Source organism: Electrona antarctica (assembly GCF_951216825.1).
Source record: "Electrona antarctica genome assembly, chromosome: 9".
Classification (NCBI taxonomy): Eukaryota; Metazoa; Chordata; class Actinopteri; order Myctophiformes; family Myctophidae; genus Electrona; species Electrona antarctica.
The window spans coordinates 34,691,903-34,712,388 of NC_136790.1; the positions used below are offsets into that span (position 1 = coordinate 34,691,903).

At 40.7% G+C, this 20,486-nt stretch overlaps 2 protein-coding genes across 4 annotated transcripts in view; both read right to left on the minus strand.

The window, feature by feature from the left end:
- erbb3a (erb-b2 receptor tyrosine kinase 3a) overlaps positions 1 to 10,560 on the minus strand; it is a 28,259-nt gene extending 17,699 nt beyond the window's left edge. For all 3 annotated transcript variants that reach the window (XM_079509926.1, XM_079509925.1, XM_079509924.1), the window contains exons 1-3: positions 10,239 to 10,560; positions 3,464 to 3,624; positions 539 to 725 (exon numbers count right to left, since the gene is read on the minus strand). In XM_079509926.1, coding sequence (XP_079366052.1) covers positions 539 to 725; positions 3,464 to 3,624; positions 10,239 to 10,323 — 433 coding nt within the window. In that variant the 5' untranslated portion in view covers positions 10,324 to 10,560. The remainder of the gene's footprint in view (positions 1 to 538; positions 726 to 3,463; positions 3,625 to 10,238) is intronic.
- Positions 10,561 to 13,211: 2,651 nt separating this feature from the next.
- Positions 13,212 to 20,096, minus strand: LOC306929695 (ADP-ribosylation factor 3). Its single transcript, XM_079510321.1, has 5 exons — positions 19,957 to 20,096; positions 18,508 to 18,761; positions 17,208 to 17,318; positions 16,795 to 16,919; positions 13,212 to 15,798 (listed from the first exon to the last, which is right to left on the minus strand). The coding sequence occupies exons 2-5, from the start codon at positions 18,653 to 18,655 to the stop codon at positions 15,637 to 15,639; spliced, it is 546 nt and encodes a 181-aa protein (XP_079366447.1). The 5' UTR covers positions 18,656 to 18,761; positions 19,957 to 20,096; the 3' UTR covers positions 13,212 to 15,636.
- Positions 20,097 to 20,486: the final 390 nt, after the last annotated feature.

Here is a 20,486-nt window from a genome sequence, read left to right on the forward strand (position 1 = left end):
GGACACAGACATAATAACTGCGTGGGGCATGCATTTCCAACTTGCATCGTTCCAAATAGGCCAGTGCCCAACCCCAACGGGCACCGCTCTTTCAATACTGAAACCGGATATAATCATTAAGGAAAGTTTGTGAATGTACTATGTGTACTAAGTAAACTCTTAATTTACATTTTCCGGGCCATTCAGTTGGGGGAAAAAAAGAAAAAACTATTTGGCGACCCCCGGGCCCGAGGGTTCGCGACCCTCAGGTTGAGAACCTCTGGCCTAGCCCCAGACTGGTTGTTAGAGGGTTCCAACAACTTGGGATGCCCAAAAAGGAGGCAAAAATGTTACTTACCCATAGAGTACTGAGTGACATGCCTAAATGTAACCCTACTGCACCTAAAATATGTGTGTCCTTGTATGCATCTCCTCTGTGCAGGACATAAATGGTTAAAGACTAAAGTATGTGTATGTGTGTGTGTGTGTGTGTGTGCGTGCGTGCGTGCGTGCGTGCGTGCGTGCGTGCGTGCGTGCGTCTGTGTTTGTGTGTGTTCACCTGTAAGGCGTGTGAGGCCCAGTTCCTGCAGTCCTAGTTGTCCATCCTTCTGATAGTTGACCAGCACGGCCAAGGCGAAGCGTTCGTCGTAAAGCGTGTTTCCTCTGATGACACGCAGGTGGTCCAGCGGGAGGCGCTTAAACTGGTTGATAGCGATCAGGATGTAACCTGTCACCTCTCTGATAGACTGAAGTGGAACAGAGAGATAGGGCGATGGAGTGAATGCAGATTGTACCACTTAATATAACAGGCCTGTTATATATACCAGTGCGTCAGGCACCAAAAATAGCAGGTCAACAAGCTAACAACAAGTCGCACTACACTGATATTTTGGTACAAGTATAAGTTTTTAGAAGGTCGATTCACATCTCAAAGGTTGGTGACAAGTGCGTAGGACAAAGGTGCAAATGTTCAGAAGGGGATCTCTGATAATAAAATCAAAGAAAGAGGTCCTGCACACTGTCTGGAACTTTATGAAATCAACGTTTCGGTCGCCACGACAGACATGTCTGTTGTCTTTCCTGATGAGGGTTTAACGACCAAAACATACATTTAATAAAGAGAAAATCAATAGATTTCACGCTTGTTCAAAACAGACTACCAAAAACTATTTGTGTTGTGTGTGAAAATTTCAATAAAATAAAATGTATTTGTAATATTTTTGCATAGTTAACATACTGTATACAGTAGCAGATATTTCTTTCTTCATACAGTAGGTGTCCTGAGAGTCACTCTAGTTTGATACAGATAATCTCATAGACGTTTGTCACGCCTATTTGTTATTAACTAATATCACACCCTGGCAACAAGCGTTTGTCTTCGTTGTTCCATTAATCACAGAGGCTGTTCAACAGTGTGTGATAGAGTAAAGTGTTTTTCAAGGAAACACGTATGAGGGAACTCATTGTACACATGCAGACAGTGACATCACCCAATGGAGACAGTGATAAGAAACAAGCTTGTTTTAGTGTTTCTGTGTGCCACAGGGACGTCATACAATGCGTATCAATATTCCTTATAGGCTCTAGTCTATGTTAATTAGTTTGATATAATACAAGAAAGGAAAGGGAGCATTTTCTGGCCCCGAGAAAGTGCACGGGTGGGCCGGAGTCCCTCAAGGTTCTATACCAGTGTATTTTCTGTCTTCTTTTTATCGTGGGGAAGGATTTCGTCGATCAACAAGTTCACAACGCGGTGCAGCATATCCTCAATAACAACAGTTATTGAGGATATGCTCACAGTATGGCAAAGAACATGACATTACATATATTGCCAAAAAAGGTAGCATCATGTTTGTGAGATATAGAGAGGACAGGAAATCCACTTTTCCAGTATTCTATTTCTCAAATGCCGCTCTCTCTCTCTCTCTCTCTCTCTCTCTCTCTCTCTCTCTCTCTCTCTCTCTCTCTCTCTCTCTCTCTCTCTCTCTCTATATATATATATATGCTCTCATAGGATCTCAAGGATGGATGACAGTGACATCCAAGACAGTGTTGAAGAATATATGCCCAGGCCAACATGCTTTTAAGGAACTTTTCTGTTCTGTAAACGTAAAACATGCACTGTTCAGAGCATGTCACGGCCCTCTATACGGCTCATTTATAGTCTCGAGTGAAAAGCATGCAGAGCTCAAAGTGGCATACAACAATGCCATGAGGCGTTCCCAGGTGGCATAGTGCCAGTCAATTGTTTACTTCTGCTGGTATACCCCACCTGTGAGGCACTGTTAAGGCAACTGATGTACAAGTTTATGTGGCGCCTGGTGTCTAATAACAGCATCATCTATAGTGGCTCTAACAAACCCAGTGATGAGCTGTTATCGGGTCACGTCCATGCTTCGCAAGCACTGGCTCAGCAACCTTCTGCTGATTAGGTAGGAATCGTAGGATTGCACCATAATACCTTTATTGCACTAATCCAGCGCAGCGATAGTTCATTAGGACATGGACCCCCCCCATTCATTCGCTAATAGTCTGTCTGTTTCTCTTTCGCTGCAAGCTAACTCACTCAAGCCCTGCACAATACAATCAGGTGGTCCTTTTAAGCAGTCACTACTCTGTGTTCACTCTACATGCTAGCTGACACCGTGGTTGTTCAGATGTCAGCGTTCAAATTCCCTTCACCTCCCCGGCCTCCTCACTGGGGCATTTAGTTCTGTAATGGGTGATTCTGTGATTATAATGTGATTTATAATGTGATTTTTGGTATCTGTTATGGGTGATTCTGTGATTGTACTATGATCATGTGATATGTATCTATGTGGTATAAGGCATGGATTGAAAGTTATGTTGTTCATGTAAAGTCTTTATTTATTTATTATGTGTCTTGGTGCACAGGTATTCTGTGATGCATGAGCCATACTAAATGCAATAGCTTTGCAATAAATGGTAATGGTCAATCCTGAGCTGAAGAGTCTTAATTCATTGTACTTTTTTCATTTATTTTGATCTTTTCCCCATGTTGTACCGGTATGTATTTTATGTTATTGTAAGTTACCTTTATTTGACCCTGATGGTTATCAGGGTCATCAATATGTCCGTACACAGACGAATGTGTCCATGGCAAAGACTTGGCCTTGTCCGTGGCAAATATTAGATTTTCTTTTTTACACACCATGAGTTTACAAACAGTACACTTAAAAATCTATTTGAACACTCTCAGAAATACAGACCTGTATGTATCATTCAGGGCTATCTCTTTATGTGTTTCTGGTAATTTTATTGTCTGCTTGTTTTATGTCTTTTTTTGTGCCTTTATTGATAGTTACTGTCAGACCAGAGCCTACAGTATATGTGGCAATGTTGTGGCATGCGCCTGGACCACTAGGCCAGCGGGCGACCCCGCTTGTTGTATGTCTGTGGCAAAATCTCTGTGACTTCTGTCTGAAATAATGATTATATAATGTACACAAATGTTCCTGCTCACCTGTAGGAATGTGAAGTTTCTCCAGTGCTCCATCTGTGTGATCTCCAGGTTCCCCATTACGATCTCACAGTCCGTGTACCTCTCCTTCATTAGGTTATACTGCATCTCTGACGTTCCTGTCACACTCAGAGCATTCTGGGTACCGGAACACACCATACCAACTGGTAAAGAGAAAACGGTTTGCATTAATGACTACAGTGCACCATCACACCTTCTGTAATGTTCATTTAAAGGAGCACTGACTTCACCCATTTTCAACCAATCTTCATATAACTGGTCCACTAATGCTCTCTTTGTAAGATGGAACCATTTCTATCTACTCATTCTATGTCTCCCAGGAGGGCTGTGGTCAGATCAGAAGGCAGAACAATGGCTTCTTATTTCAGCATGCTAACTTTGCAGGAAGAGAAAGGATGAAGTTTCTATTAGCTTGGAATGGGTGAAGTGCTCCTTTAACTCTGACAGAAAGCGTACAAACAACATTGTTTCAAAGTCAAGGTTCTGTATTGTTACAGTACGTCTTGTTGTTAAGATGATATAATTGTAATAATTGTTGCAACCATGAGGGGAAGACGTGTTAAAAGGTAAAACGTTTTGGATACAAAAAACAAAATGATGTGAACCAAATAACCAATTATTAATTTGTGCAGGAGACACACAAATCCAAAACATACCACCTATGAAACTAAACTGATGAGAAAAATGATTTACCACAGTAGCCATAGTGTAGATCAACTTTACTAAAATAGTCGTTTCCATTTAAATAACTCATAACAAAAGCAAAAGGAGACCAGCCTTTTGCAAATAGAGCTCATACATTTTGGAATGCCCTGCCTGAGATCAAGCTTACTGATTTGGAGCCTTGTTTTAAATCCCTTCTTAAAACATTTTTTCCAAAGTTACGTTCAGTTTGTTGACATGTATTTATCAGTCTCCTATGTTTGTCCTATGTGCAATTTATTTCACTTTAACTCTGCTTTTGAAAAGTGCTATGCAATATGAATATAGAGTACCGGGTATTTAACATAACAGCAATTTTCTACAAGCTGCTTTGTCCTGTTCTCACTATATCAATGAAAGCATTGTAGCAGAGTGAAACAAGCTAAGAATTGTGTACAGGCAGGGCATGCCGTTCTCTGAGACAAACATACAGGGCCTTGTTTATAGACTGTAGGTGTTCAGTCACTGTGTGTCACTGGAACCAAGTGACTGCTTTGCTATTCAAATCTCAGAGAGAGAGAGAGAGAGAGAGAGAGAGAGAGAGAGAGAGAGAGAGTGAGAGAGAGAGAGAGAGAGAGAGAGAGTGAGAGAGAGAGAGAGTGAGAGAGAGAGAGAGAGAGAGAGAGAGAGAGAGAGAGAGATGAAAAGACAGAGAGAAAATGTAGGGAAGAAAGGGGACTGAAGAAGGCCATTCATGATGATGGCTGACTTGAAAGTTATCTTGCTATCCATACATTGCAAAATCCCCACTGTAAATTTAACTCTGAGAGCGTACCAATGGAATTAAATGGACCCAGAGTTACAAATGGGGTCCATTTGGTTCCATTTGTAATAATATATTATCACTACTTTATGACACTGTTGTGCGATGAAGAACAATAATACTAACGCTTAAGTGGTTAATCGATTTGTTAATATGTGAAGAAAAAAAAGTAATCTATAGTTTCAGCCCTATCTCCGAGTTAAATTCACGCTGTCCCTTTTACACACCGATGGCGCAACCATGCAAGGCGCCAACCTGCTCATCGGGAGCAGGGGTCAATACGAAGCCAGGAGCAGCTGGAGAGCAAACCAGGAACTGCCCCATTCCAAGACTCTACCTCTCCTGACCAGTATTTGATTTTGTCGACAAAACATATTTTTGGCAGGCCGTGATAGCGTCCTAGCGCTTGCTAGTATGCTGAAAACAGCAGATCTACAAGCTCACAACGCATCGCAGCGAGACGTGTTGTGAGCTGTGCAACACCCGAGCAGAACCAAACCAAAAAAATGTCTTAGATCTCTTCTCCACTAGTCCCTCCCTAATGTTTTAGTCTAGTTTGTATTTGTTGAGGAAATTGCCAATATATTTAGTCATAGTTTTAGTCATCATAGCTTAGTTTTTATTTAGTTTTCGTCAGTGGAAAAAAAGCTAGTCGACGAACATTTTTCGTCACAGTTTTAGTCGACGAAATGAACACTGCTCCTCCTGACCCAGTGCTGCCCCGACAACGACATCAATCAGCGTTAAGCACATAAATTCTTGAACCTGACATTAAACACGCAGCAGGTGAGTGTGGAGAGATGTGATTGAAAGGAACAACAGTGCAATAGGTACGCATTACTGCCATAAAGCTCAGATAACACACACTTTATTATGTTTGTGACAAAGTCAAGGTTCAATCAGGAGTTAAATATGAAGAGTACACAGATATGATCCTTTTATGGCATAGCCAAGTGTGTCTGCAAGAACGAGGGACATTTGTAAGCACTTGATCCCTAAATGTGAGCTACTATAAGAGAAGACACTCTCGCTATTACTGTAAGCTCCCGCAAAGAGCTAAATAAATCTCCAGATTACACTTGAGAGTTCAGTGAACGTTCAGTGGTATTTGCTCATTAGAAAGCCATCTGACTGAAATTAGGTTGATTGCACAAGAAGCAACCTTCTTTATCTAAGTGAAACTCTGAGAGTAGTTGTTCACTGCTATCAGTGGATTGTTTGGGCTGTTACTTGAGGTTGAATTACCTGTTGGGAAATACTCAACACCTGCACATGTACACTCAGGTTCAACCAATGCACGACACCCAGAATGCATACAAGTACGTTACACACTAGAGATTAGAAAATCAACATTAAGCATCCCTAGTTCGAGTCCCGATCCCGACGGCCTTTGCTGTGTGTCACTCCCCATCACTCTCGCCCCATTTCCTGACTACCTATACTGTACTATCAACAAAAGCATAAAAAGCCCCAGAATAAAACAATCTTTAAGTAGTTAAATGTAAAACAACAAATAACTGGAAAGCAACTGTGTACACAGTAAAATCCTGGGTGTCAATTTAACTGTGAGAGTGTACAAATGGACCTTTAAGGGTCAGAGTTCTGCTGTGCACTGCTGTGTATACATGCACGTGTGTGTGTATGTGAATGGTATAGAGGCCACATTGACAATATACACATGCTGCAGCTGTGGGCTGGGATGAGTGGGTTTTTCTCTCAAAGGGGCACTGTCATGGCAAATGGATTATACAAAGAAAATGGAATTGGTAGGAGGGTTAATAGGGAGCCCACACACAAGCACTGACATACACACACACACACTCAAAAAACCTAGAATTTCAACACACACACACGCGCGCACGCACGCACGCACGCACGCACGCACGCACGCACGCACGCACACAAAACTGTCTGTTGTGGCCTCTCTGACCCACCATAACCCCCCTCTCTCTTTCTGTCTTTACATTCAGCAATCAGCATCATCATGTAACACGCATAATCATTCCGCCACTAACATAACACTCCTCTCTGCTTTCTCAAATCGTATTTCTGCCATACTGTACACATGAACTCTGGGGTGAATGGCGTTATTGTTACCTACATTACAGTGTAACCCAATACACGCGCGTGCAGAAAACATTACACAGTATAGGTGGACTGGACTGGGATCGGGTTTTGCTGTCATTTCCATTCAGTTGCTACCAAGGTTTCACGCTCAAGAAGAGAGGAGGGAAACAGAGAAAAGAATGGAGGGAGGGAGGAGATAAACAAGTTCATTAAAGCAGTACAGACGAACATTGGAGGTAAACAGAAACTTGGCACAGGGTGGCAAGAGATTACCGCATACCTCTGACTCACTACAGCACGTGCACACGTACACACACCACCACGCGCACAGCACACACACAGGCAAGCACAAAGACAGACACCTGAGCACCTGTATCATTTCCTTTTCATGGCTTACAGCTGCACATACAGTACATTGTGAATCGCAACGTTCTTCCTGCTCCCTCCTTGTCCTTCCTTGAGCTCAGAAATGCTTCCTTATTTTGCACTTACTTTACTTTGGCTGACAGAGAAAGCAATAGAGATTGCTTAACCTCATGCGACATGTTTTCAAAACTGGAGCGACAGCATATTTGCGTTTTGACGCATCCTTTGCTCTGAACAGAAGCCACACCTGTAAAGCCATGTAGTCAAAGATGCAATTACCAACTTGGTACAAACTGTTTTCTTTTGAAAGCAGAGTAAACCAATGCCCCAATGTTGTTGTGTTTCAAAGTGGCATATTAAACCCCACCTTGTGGTCCATTTCTGTTTCTGCATTGATACCTTACCTACCACTCAAAACTGAAACTGAAAATGTAACTATTGAAAAGAGTAGAATTTTCCATTAGTTAACATGGATGCATTGACCATAGAAAAGAGTGGCAGTAAACAAATTAATGTTTATTAAGTCACAACTGAATAGTGCACGCCGCACGGTCAATATGTTTGTCTTGAGTCACAAATGACTAACCATAAGATGTTATAAACAAATGAGTAATAATAATAATAATTAAAAAAAACATTTTAAAGCGATTGTGCATTCAACTGTATTGTGTAGAATTAACTTATAAGGTCTGAAATATGCCAGTGGAAGGGGCATGTTATTATTATTATTACTACAGTATTATTATTTTTTTGTATTATATATTTTTTATGCATGATCTGTTTCCCCATTTACCAAGAAAGCTATGTCACAACCAAGAGAGTGGCCTGGTAAGATTAAGTAAAAGGCCTGGATTCAAAGTATTGGCAAATGTGGCATATATGTAAATACTTACAGTACCAAAGTAAAAGTACTCAAAGTTTTCAGAATTTGGAAAACTAGAAAATCTATAATGAGATATTTTGGAATATCTGAAATATAAAGCCTCTGTAATTTCATAGATTTGAAGTATAAAAGCAGGGCTTGACATTAAGGCTTGTCCGGTTGCCCGGGACAAGTAATACATCTTTCTGGACAAGTGACTCTTGATTTCACATTTTTGTGACTCTCCTATAGAAGGCAACAATATTGTCTGGCACTATTGTGTGGCTTCCTAATAATCACCGTCCCAATATTGTTAATAGTGCTAGAATGGCTGTGATCTTACATACATTTCATGTATATTCACAGCCATAGATCGGTCCCAGACGTTTAGCAGACCGACCATGTTGGCATTAAACTACATACGCAGTACAACATGCCTGTGTACTACTAAGCCAGTAATTAATTCCCAAGATTGGAGTCAGATATTGTCTTCTAGTTTCATATCCATTTGAAAGTTCTGGCAGAAAATGTGTGTTAATATCACCACTTTTCCATAAGGAAAATCTGGACTGGGAACAGTCGATGTTTGGGAAGCACAAACGTATGGGGCATACAATTGACAGGTGTGTTGCGATTGGTGTGGGGTAATTGATCACACCACCTATTTTGTGTACCCCATTCATTTGTGCTTCCTAAAGGAAGTTTTGATGTGTTCAGTCCAGCATTCATTCCGGGCCCCTCATCGGAGAGAATGTCATGCGTGTACAGCTTGTGGAAAAGTGGTGATATTTTACTAAATGTATTTAAGATCACAGACATTCTAGGGCTATTAACTTGTAAACTGAGAATATTCATCTAGTGTTAAACATGTATTCAACAAAACCAACTTACAGTTAGTTGATTTAAAATGTATTTGTCTGTGCTCGTGCTCCGGACAAGTGACTTTTGTGCCTGGACAAGTGAATGGGAAATGTACTTGTCCAAAGGACAAGTGCCTCAAAAAGTAAATGTCAAGCCCTGTTATAAAGTATCATAAAAATGGAAAAGTAAAGTACTTGAGTAAATGTACTTAGTTACATTGAACCACTGGTCAACATGGGTTTATTTATCTCACTACTTCCCTGAACTGATTCCAGTCACACCTGAGTTGCCATACCTGAACTCCATCACCTGACATTGTTTTTCTCAAACTGAGCACCACCTTATTTTCCTACCGCCAGGGTGACTGCAGGGGACCAAAGTTCACTGAGTTAGATTCAAATCACAACACCTCTCTCTGCTATACACACATACAGTACTGTACATAATTACATATGAAGATGTTATTCTCTGTGTAAGGAAAAAAAGACAGGTGGAGATGGAGTGTGTTCACATTGTTGCGCTATCACAACAGAGTCAGACAATTGAGACATGAGTATGCACTACACAGCCCTGGGAGGTGTCATTGACTCACAGCAAACAAGTTCTCGAAGTTCTAGAACAGGTTCTTTCCCCTCTTGTCAGGGACTGAACTGATGCCTGTAGCTCACATTAACTGATGCATGTAGTGATTCTAGTGAAGGCAGGTTTAGTTAGCTATAGCAGGTTCATTTGCGTGGTCACATGGTCAGTGTGATTAAGATTATTAGGACTACATTTTAGGACAGTGGTTCTCAAAGTGGGGTCCAGGCAGGGACCCTCAGTGTTCCTTGAGGGGGTTCCAAATGGACCCTTACAGGCTCTGTAGCTCTGAGAGTGTACACATGGAACCAAAATGGATCCTTACACGTCCATTTGGTTCCATGTGTGTACAGTACAGTGTACTGAGTACACTCAGAGTTATGGTGGTCCTTCATATTAAACAGTTTCAGAACCATGGTCTTGTAGGAGATATAGCTTGTATATATGTAGCTTAGGCTAAATTAAATTAGCTAAAATGGACCTATATCCTACAGAGAAAAGCAGCTGGCGGCATATTGTCCTGTCACATACAAGGCGGTTCTACGAACCAAACGTACCTTCTTGGGTCTGAGCACAGGTGTGATGGAGAAACCATGGTAGCAACAAGACGCAGAGACCAAACACATTCAGAGGGGTAGTCATCCTCAATTAAATAAGCTGCCGTATGGTGTTTAGACTGGCATAACGATGGTTCAGAAGTCAGCTTGACATGGAAATCGTTTCCTTTAGTCTGAGAAAGTCCATTAAGTTCATTAAATGAGTCTTCGTCATTAATCCTGATTGTGCGACGGACGGTAGCTCATTACGTTTCCTTCAGTTTATTCGCCTCTCGCTCTGACTCAGACGCGCGGCAAGTTCTTTAATAAATCCGCGCTATATTGTAAAAGGTCTCCATGCTGTTTCATACTTTAACTGCCAAGCTCTCCTTCAGTGCGTAAAATCACTACAAGGCACTGGTTGGTGCGGGGTTATTAGCCAATCAGAAACAGGAGCGTCTGTTTTTCCAGTCGTGCTGCAAGGCACTACACTAGTTGTGTAGCGCGTAGCATAACTGTGTGTGTGTGTGTGTGTGTGTGTGTGTGTGTGTGTGTGTGTGTGTGTGTGTGTGTGTGTCTTTCAAAAAAGCATATAGGCTACCACACACACACACACACACACACACACACACACGCACACGCACACGCACACACACACACACACACACACACACACACACACACACACACACACACACACACACACACACACACACACACACACACACACACACACACACACAGTATGCTTATATAAACATGATATATTTAATTTGTCCTCTATTGTTAGGGAAAATATTGGCAAATATAAAATAAAGACAATAAATAAAGACTGAAAACCAAGGCAAAAAAGTATGCACAAGCTTTTAACGTTGTGATGGGTCAGTTCTGCTTGACAAATAGATGGTCCTTGACACAGAAAAGCACTGTTATTCACCATATAAAGGGACATATTGTTGTCTACTGTATCCATCCAGTCCCACCAGGAAGTGCTTAGTCTAATCACTCTTTCTTTGAAGGGTGCTGGAGCAGAGCTGTCTCAATGCCAGCAAAAGTCCACAGGTCAAAATAACTTTGAACCATTCCTCGCTGTTTACCTGTGCAACTTCTGATAATGATTTGATCTGAGTTCTACAATGTGCGGTCCTCATTTAATGGATATATCCATCAAGATGTTTAGATTTGATGCACATTGCATGTATAGGCCAGGCAAGTTAATTTGTATAGCACATTTCAACAAGGAATTTCAATGTGCATAAAATTACCGTAGGAAACAATAGAACACGCACATCCACTAACTGAACGCCAGGTGCTGGGCTGAAGCAAACAATATAAAAGAAAGTAAGGTCTGCACACTGGACTGAGCTCCAAAAGTGGTCTGATGAAGAGCCGTGAGGCTCGAAACGTCATGTCCCTGTGGTGAGAAAATAAAACCTTAAGCTTTTGGAGCTCAGTCCAGTGTGCAGACCTTACTTTCTTTCATAAAATTACCTTAACCTCAGAATGCATAAGAGACTCAGATCATATCAAACACAATGTGAGTATTAAATAAAAATCCCACCTGTGTGAACTGAGCGGTGCAACTAGACATTTATTGTTATAGTTACTGTACTGTACTGTACTGTACTGTACTGTACTGTACTGTACTGTACTGTACTGTACTGTACTGTACTGTACTGTACTGTACTGTACTGTGCTCTGTACTGTAGCTTACTTTGATTATTTTTGCGTGGGGGTCCCCGGAAGATCCAGACCCCCAGGAACAGGCGTGCCCAGGGGGCCGGCCCTGTCCTGGGGAGCCTTCCCGCGTCCGACACGGTCGAGAATTGACAGAGTTACCGTGTTGCAGCTTTCTATGCTCTGACACGTGCAGGGACACATGGACATATATAGGGACACACATAGCTCCGTAATGAAGCGGAGGCACCGCTCAAAAATAAAAACAGTCAAAAATAGTACAAATATATATATATTAATACTGCAAATAAACTGCTGCTGTAAGTGAAGACAATGTGTGGGACTTCCATTTTTCTCATGTTGCACTGGTTGCCTGCTCCTACGCACCTGTCCCAGGGCCAGTAGTTGTGCAAAAAGACTGTTGTTCTATAAAAAAAAATTAACAGCATGTCTACACGGTCACATTACTTCATGTAGCCTATAGTAGATAGAAATATAGTAGATATAAATTTGCACAACTAGGAATACTCTAGGAAGAGTGGGTGTGAGAGACTATAGAAAGAGGCTACAAGTACAGACACAGATATATGACTAATTGTCTCTCGTCACTTGTCCTGTGTTATAGTTTGTCACTTGAGCATTATGCAAACATGGTCTGTCTGTAGTGGCTGAGCCAGCCAGACTGCTCTGGCAACCGGCTCTGCCTGCACTTCCAGTCTCCTTCTTTTTTCTCTTTCTACATGGGTCTACATAAATGACAGAATGATTCACATAAAAGGAAATGTGTCCCCACTCCCCACTAGACTTGACCACAAGTTGGAGCATAAAGGAACCCTTCTACAGGGGATTTGCAGACAATGTCATTTCAAAACTAGGTTGGGTGCCAAAACAAATGGTTAATATTTCACCACTCGAGGGTCTACCAGGAAGCTGAACAAGCTGTTGCCCAAGATCATTTTCATGAAATATAGAGAAGATATGAACAAATGTTTTCAAGACAATTCTGACACCCCCCAGGCACACATACGTATAAGATATATTCCATAGCTGCTATTGCTCAGGGTGATTATTAATGTATCAATTTCATTCTGAACAAAAATCATTGACTATGCGGTGATCAATAATGATGGTAAATACCGACCTCTTCTGGTAAAAGGATGATATAGCAATGTGACTGCAAAGCCATGGCCTCTGTAAGAGTTGTAAACTTTAGCACAAAATATAAGTTGTATATTAGCTGATCCCAACAGTAACGTTCACACAAAGTTCACGAGACAGGCTGTACAGAAAATGGCTTTATTTTGAATACAGCAGGAGTTTGCTTTATTTGTTGCTTTGTTATGTCACATACAGGTGTATCCATGCATGCATCCAGCATTGAAACATGGCCTTCACCACTTTAACCTACTTATGTAACTATACAGAATGAATAATCAAGAAAGACGTGTATTGGTTTACACTGATTATCATCATTACAATCTATGTTCTTGTTTTCCCTTCCCAAAACACCAAAGATTCTACTACCAAAATACTAATTTGTATATTTGCAAAACAAAAGATAATAGAATAAATACTTTGCCTATTCATCTTGAATGACACCAGCCCTTTGAGGGCACAGAGGAATAAATATATAAATCATACTTTATGGATAAATATATGTGACAAAATAAGATTACTTATTAGATCACTTTTTTTATTCCCACATGACTAAATATAAGGCCACAAAAACCAAACAATTTAAACAATAATTAAACATACAATAGATGCAGAATATGAATACTGTACTGTTTGGTATGATAAGTGAATATCTTGAACTATAACAAGTGTACTATATCAGTAAGATTACTGATTTATGGCACAAAGACATCTTTCCATTGACAGAAACCTCTGTATTCTGCTGGTATCAGTGGTAACAGTGTGACTAGGCTGTTGTTTTTTGCATCTTGGCAAAGTCTAACACCAAGAGATTCACTTGCAAAAATAATTATACATATACCCTGACAAAAATAAATAAATATGTGAAATAAATATAATTTCAGCGATTTATAGATTCATGAACGATATTCACATTCGGTTACACTTAGCAGTAAGATATATAATAAATCCTCCCATCAGAGATTTAACTCACACTGAAACATAAGAGACAAGTGAGAGAAAGATGATTCAGTCTCACATCATCACACATGGGCACACAAGCTGGCAACGGCAACAGCAATGCTGCAATGTGTGTGTGTGTGTGTGTGTGTGTGTGTGTGTGTGCGTGTGCGTGTGTGTGTGTGTGTGTGTGTGTGTGTGTGTGCGCGTGTGTGCATTTCTGTGCATGTTCATTTATAAATTGTACTGACATCAGAGACATTGTGAAGCTGAATATATTTAGTACACATTTAATCATCTAATGCATACCGGTACATGTGTGGATTAGATAGCAATACCTGCATAAAACTACACTGCACTACACTGAACACTTTGAACAGCTCCCCACCTACACTGCCAACAACATCCATGTAGCGCTTAGGATAGAATAATATAATACACAATGTTATCAATGCAACCATAACCTTATAGGCAATATAATAAGACTAGCCCAGACAGTTCAGCTGGATCCTAGTTGGATACTTGCATACTTGAAGTTTCTATGTCGAGTTTGTTGGGAAAGCAGTCGTGAGAAGACTGGGTAACGGCACATCACTGGCTGTTTGCAGCACATGAGGGAATGATAGTGCAATTCAACAATGTGAGTCTGTTCATCTCTTCTTCCTGCACCCCTAGCAGTTTATTCTGCATCACTGAATGAGAGAGAAGTGTACCAGGTTTTCTAAACCACAAATCTTTAAACAGTACTTTTTTATGTATTAGAAATTATACCCATACCACCATAATATGAAGCTCACTAAAGTGTAAAAACAAACCTAATTCTCAAATTCCCTGATTTCCAGCTTTAGAAGAGGTTTGTTCATATTTGCAATTATAGGCTGTGCGCTTGTATATGGACACACATACACATTAGATCAGCAGCAATCATCAATGTATCATCTCTAATTCATCTAAGTTGCCAACAAAAGCAGAGCAAAACAAAACAACTAAAACATGAACAAAATAAAATCATCTATATATAAATTAAAATGACACAAATCTGCCATCAGTGATTCTTGTCAATGGTGGTTCTGATGTGAAAAGAAAACTTACACAGAACAGTACTTCATATGGAATGTTACAGACAATTGAAAAATACAATACAACAAAAAGTCACATTAGACTCATTGGAGAGTTAGTTAAGTCCATTTCGACTCATTATGGAGTTAGTTGAGTCCATTTTGGAGTTAGTTGTCACATTTGACTCATTGTGGAGTCAGGGGAGTCACAATTGACTCATTATAGCACCTAGAGACTAATAGAGACACTTAGCACCTACTAGAAAGATATGAACACAGGGAAAGCAAGTGGCTATCGTTTGCTTATGGTTATTGTAAGTTGTGCAACTGTGTATGAGTAAGTGGTTAAATGTGAATACATGATAATCTGTTTTCAATGAATGCTGACAATTGTTCACAACTTCAACAAAAGCTAAAGTTTAAATACAAATAATAGTCAAATCTCCTCAAACCTCTGTAGAGTTTTACCTCACACCTATACTGTATCAAGCACAACCACTTTGAGGTCATCTCCAGACTCTCACACCTATATATCCCACCCCATATAACCACCAAAACACTGCAGTGCTGGTTCCTGCTATATTCCCATCTTACTTCTTGTTCTTGAGTTGATTGGCCAGCCAATCAAGGCCCTCATAGAGGCCATCTCCGCTCGTGGCGCAGGTGGCCTGGATATACCAGTTACGATGGCGCAAGGAGTGCAAGCCCAACTTGTCTGTAAGTTCAGCAGCATTCATGGCATTTGGCAAGTCCTGTCACAGAGGTAAATAGGTGGAGTTTAATGGTGCAGCATTATCACTCTTGGAGGTATATTGTGGACAAGGCCAGAACCACTTAAGGCTTAAGCCCTAGTTTATGTCTTTGTAGTATGGTGTCGTGCTGCAAAAATAGCCAATCCACTGTGATCTTGCAGATTGTATATTATTTTTGTTATGTTTGACAATTTTCACCTATAATGACATGCCCAATGTCCCCTATAATGACACCAGCTGAAAGTAGTTAACTTATGTGGTTTACTTTTCGTCATAGGTGTATCAGATACTGTATGAAAGACAAATGAATTATGAAAGATATGAATTGTTATCTATTATGATTTGTACTGTATTGTGTTACACTATGTGCGAAATAAAATGAAATTAAATGAACTTACCACATAAGTTAACTAGTGTTTACTTACAGTAAAGGTCATTACACACTGGCGAATTAGCGACGCGAATTATTCGTGCGAATAATTCGCCTTTTTTTAAAACCAATTGAAGTCAATGCAAGCTTCCACATCAGTGGCGAATGTGCGAATGTGCGAAAATGCGACCGTTTTCGCTCTTTATTTGTTCGCTCCGGTGTTCGCTCCGGTGTCGAATTTTTAATTTGCGTCGCTAATTCGCCAGTGTGTAATGACCTTGAGACTTCTTTGATTGTTATTGTATGGAAAAACTATTAATCAGTGTTTGGTGATTTGAAAGGCAGGAAGGAAACATTAATCAGAGAGAGTTTCAAAATCCAAGCATTACAGTAATTCAGGTCTGCGAATAATGTTGCATGCCATAATAAATTGTCTAAATATTTGCTTTCCTATTAAACCTTTGAATCACTTTGAGCACAGAAGAAAACAATATGTAAACAAAGCATAGAATCTTTTGTTCAACAGACAGTGTGCTTCAGCCCTAATTAAATGTGACAGTCATAAATGATTTAATGTTTGGTGTACAAGCGTATGCAAGTATTTATGTAGTGTAAAGGCTTCTGACCTGTTTATTGGCAAACACAAGGAGCACAGCATCTCTCAACTCATCCTCTGCCAGCATCCTCATCAGCTCCTCCCTCGCCTCGTTCACACGCTCCCTGTCATTGCTGTCCACCACAAAAATTAGACCTGAAACAATGAAAAAGCAATGCAGAGATTGGGAAAAAGATGTGCTTTTAGTGAGAGTGGAAGCTAATTCATATTGAGTCGAGTTAAAGAATTCCATGTGGCTACACGCCTGATTAACCACATTCAACCTGGCATCCATATTTTACCATTTAGGCACAGTGAAGATAGTAGATCTGCAAGCCCACAAGGGCCACAACACGTTGCATCGTGATTCGTGACACATAGTGAACTTGTAGATCAGTTGTTGTCTTATAAAATGGGGCGTAATAGTGGACTCACTGTACTCACCTTGTGTGTTCTGAAAGTAGTGTCTCCAGAGAGGACGGATCTTGTCTTGCCCACCAACATCCCACACAGTGAAACTGATGTTCTTGTACTCCACTGTCTCCACATTGAAACCTAACAACAGTTACATCATGCATGCACATAAGATCATGTATGTCTGTATGTGTAAAGTAAACATATTTTACACTAACATCTAAGATAATGTAAGATTGGTATGCCTTAGGTTATCAATTTCTGCTTGAGTTCCACTTTAAACCTGGCGTCCATCTTTGTCTCCACCAGGCTGAATGCTGGGGAGAGAGTATGTTTTGCACTCCGTCCGTGTGTCCGTGTGTGTGTGTCCGTCCGTCCGTCTGTGTACAGCTAATATCTGGCACCGTTAACCTGGTCGATGCCAAATTTTGCACACACACTCCCTGGATGCCAACGATGAACCTCTGCCCCAAATTTTCCAGAACAGCCTGTTATAGCGCCACCAGGAGGCCGACTTTTGAAAAACATTTTTTTTAATATTACTCCTCCAGATTCTGTCCAAAAATCCCACAAATCATTACACACTATCTCTATAGTCATGTGTTCAAGCCGAATCTGTCCGATATTTCATATTCCATCCTAATTGGCTAACATTGGCTTTCAAAGTTTGCAGGATTGGCCCGTTTTGAACAAAAAGCCTCAAATCATGAACACAGCGTGCAATTTATGTGAAATCTCTCACGGACTTTCCTAGGCTGAGGAATATATCCCACCCGTTTCACATTGGCCTGTTATAGCGCCACCAACAGGTGGATTTTTGCAAAACATATTTTTGGAACAAAATGCCTCAAATCATGAACGCAGCGTGCAATTTACGTGAAATCTTTCACGGACTTTCCTACGAGGCTGAGGAATATATCCCACCCTTTTCACATTGGCCTGTTATAGCGCCACCAACAGGTGGATTTTTGCAAAACACATTTTTGGAACAAAATGCCTCAAATCATCCAATTGCCATCCAAGGCGTAAGAAGAAATCGCACCATTAGCACCACATTAGCCTATTATAGCGCCACCAGGAGGCCACAATAACCTGACCTGCCCTGGTGGAGACCTGTGCCCCGAGGGGCACTTTTTCTAGTTTGGGCATGTTATTATAGGTGGATTTTTTTTTAATTATAAACTTCCACAAAATAGAAAGAATAGCCAATCTACAAGCTCACAATGTGTTGCAATGTGAGGCCATTTTGGCTATTTTTCATATAACAAAGTACATAGGGCTTAAGAGGTTAAGAGATAAGAGGTTCATGGTAGAACAAAATGTCACATACCAATCGTTGGGATTGTTGTGACTATCTCTCCCAATTTGAGCTTGTAAAGGATTGTAGTTTTTCCCGCAGCATCGAGTCCCACCATTAAAATCCTCATCTCCTTCTTTCCAATGAGGCTCTTCAACAGATTTCCGAAAATGTTCCCCATGATTCAGCAGAGGCTCTTCAGCTTCAGTATGTGAAGTTACAATCCGAAGGCTAATTCAACAGCAAATCCCAGTCCAATGAAATAGTGGGGATGAATTGGGAATGAACTGAAAGGAAAATAGAATAAACATGGCATAATAAGCAAAACTCATGAGTCAGTGTCAATTGTTTCAAATTAGGTTATACTGACCAGTTAAAAAGTAAGTAATAACAAGTAGGCTATATATATCATGAGGTTGAGGTATAACAATGGCCACACAAAAGCCAACCCTAGACCAGATCCATCTCACCAATACTTCTCATTCCATACACACCACCCAAATAAAGGCCATTTACCAAATGTACACACGCAAGAACACCATATGCATACAAAAGCATGCACAACAGGTGCAAGGTTATTCAATTTCCCCACACACATTCAGAACCATGCCACATGACTCCAGGCTGTAGCACAATCTGTTCAAACCCTGGCCCCGTTTAATCCTGCAAATGTTAGTCCCCAGTCCAGATCACAAGACCCTTGGAGCTGCATGCATGCAGAATGTCCTATAATAGCAGGCCTAGCTTAGTAATATTGATCACGCCCCCACATGTCTCTTGAGATCAAATCTGGTCTGAGACAACCCAAAACATGCAGATATTGTAAATTATTGTCTGTTTTGTTTATGTCTATAGTTTATGGATTTTGTATTCAATAAATCTAGCTCTCAATCAATACATTTTACAACTCTCACCTAATCAGCTCACTGAATAAATAGTCCACATGATAGTAGCATAGGGCAGGCCACATATTATAGGTGCCCCCCAATGCGTCCTGCCCATCAAAGCACTGTCCATGGTCCTGAAAGTGATTGCCCCACTATCACCGTATTCCGACATAATCCGTTCATTTTCAAATATGATCAATAAAACTGTGAATTAACATAAGACCATGGATAGGGAGATTTAATACGCAAATGATCTAGCTTTGTCAGCTAACGTTAGCCATTGGACCTATACGAATTTCCCAATGATATTTGCGTTAACACCATCTCTCCAGCACAATCAATTGAATGTACCATGTTCCTGATGTCCTTCTGATCAGAGCCGGTAGCAGCACCGCTTCCATTTCTACAGTATGGTGATGGATGAAGACAGTGCGGTCATTCAGTGCCATCCTATTCATCCGCACATTATAGTTCAATTGGATTCAGTTTACCAAAGCTGACAAGCCAAACATTCGGTGAAGACAACCTTTAAGCAATATACGCAAAAAGCTTTATTCTATTTGTTCAGATTAATGGTGCCAGCATATTCACTTACCTTGTGCTGAAAGAAGTCATACACAAATGTCTCACGATATTTTCCCAGGCAGGCCAGAACACAACACAGTGGTGCTAAAGGTCTCGCGATACAAAATGCATGCGCTATAAGGTTTAATAAGACCGTCATCTCTCTTTTAATTACCCATGGCACTGATGGCAGGCCCTTGATCTTGTCTGTTAACAGTTATTAGGCTACACAAAATCAGTTTTAAAAAAAATATATAGTATAGGCTAGTAGTAGTATAGGCCTATATACGCTAAATCCAATTCCAAATGTCCTCTCTCTCGCGCGCGTAAATTAGCCCTGGAGGCTGGATCAAGAAGAGAACACTACTATGATAGACTAGTCTTGATCCAAGGCTAGGAGTAGGCATGCATAGGGCCTCTATGTGGAAACATTGGTTATCCTTTTAGACCAAGTGTTGGACAGTACTTCTGTCTAATAAAGTATTAGATCATCACAAGCTAGTCCTGCACTGCCCTCGAGCGGCATTTAGAGGTAACAGCGACGTTTCCGTTTTCCACCCA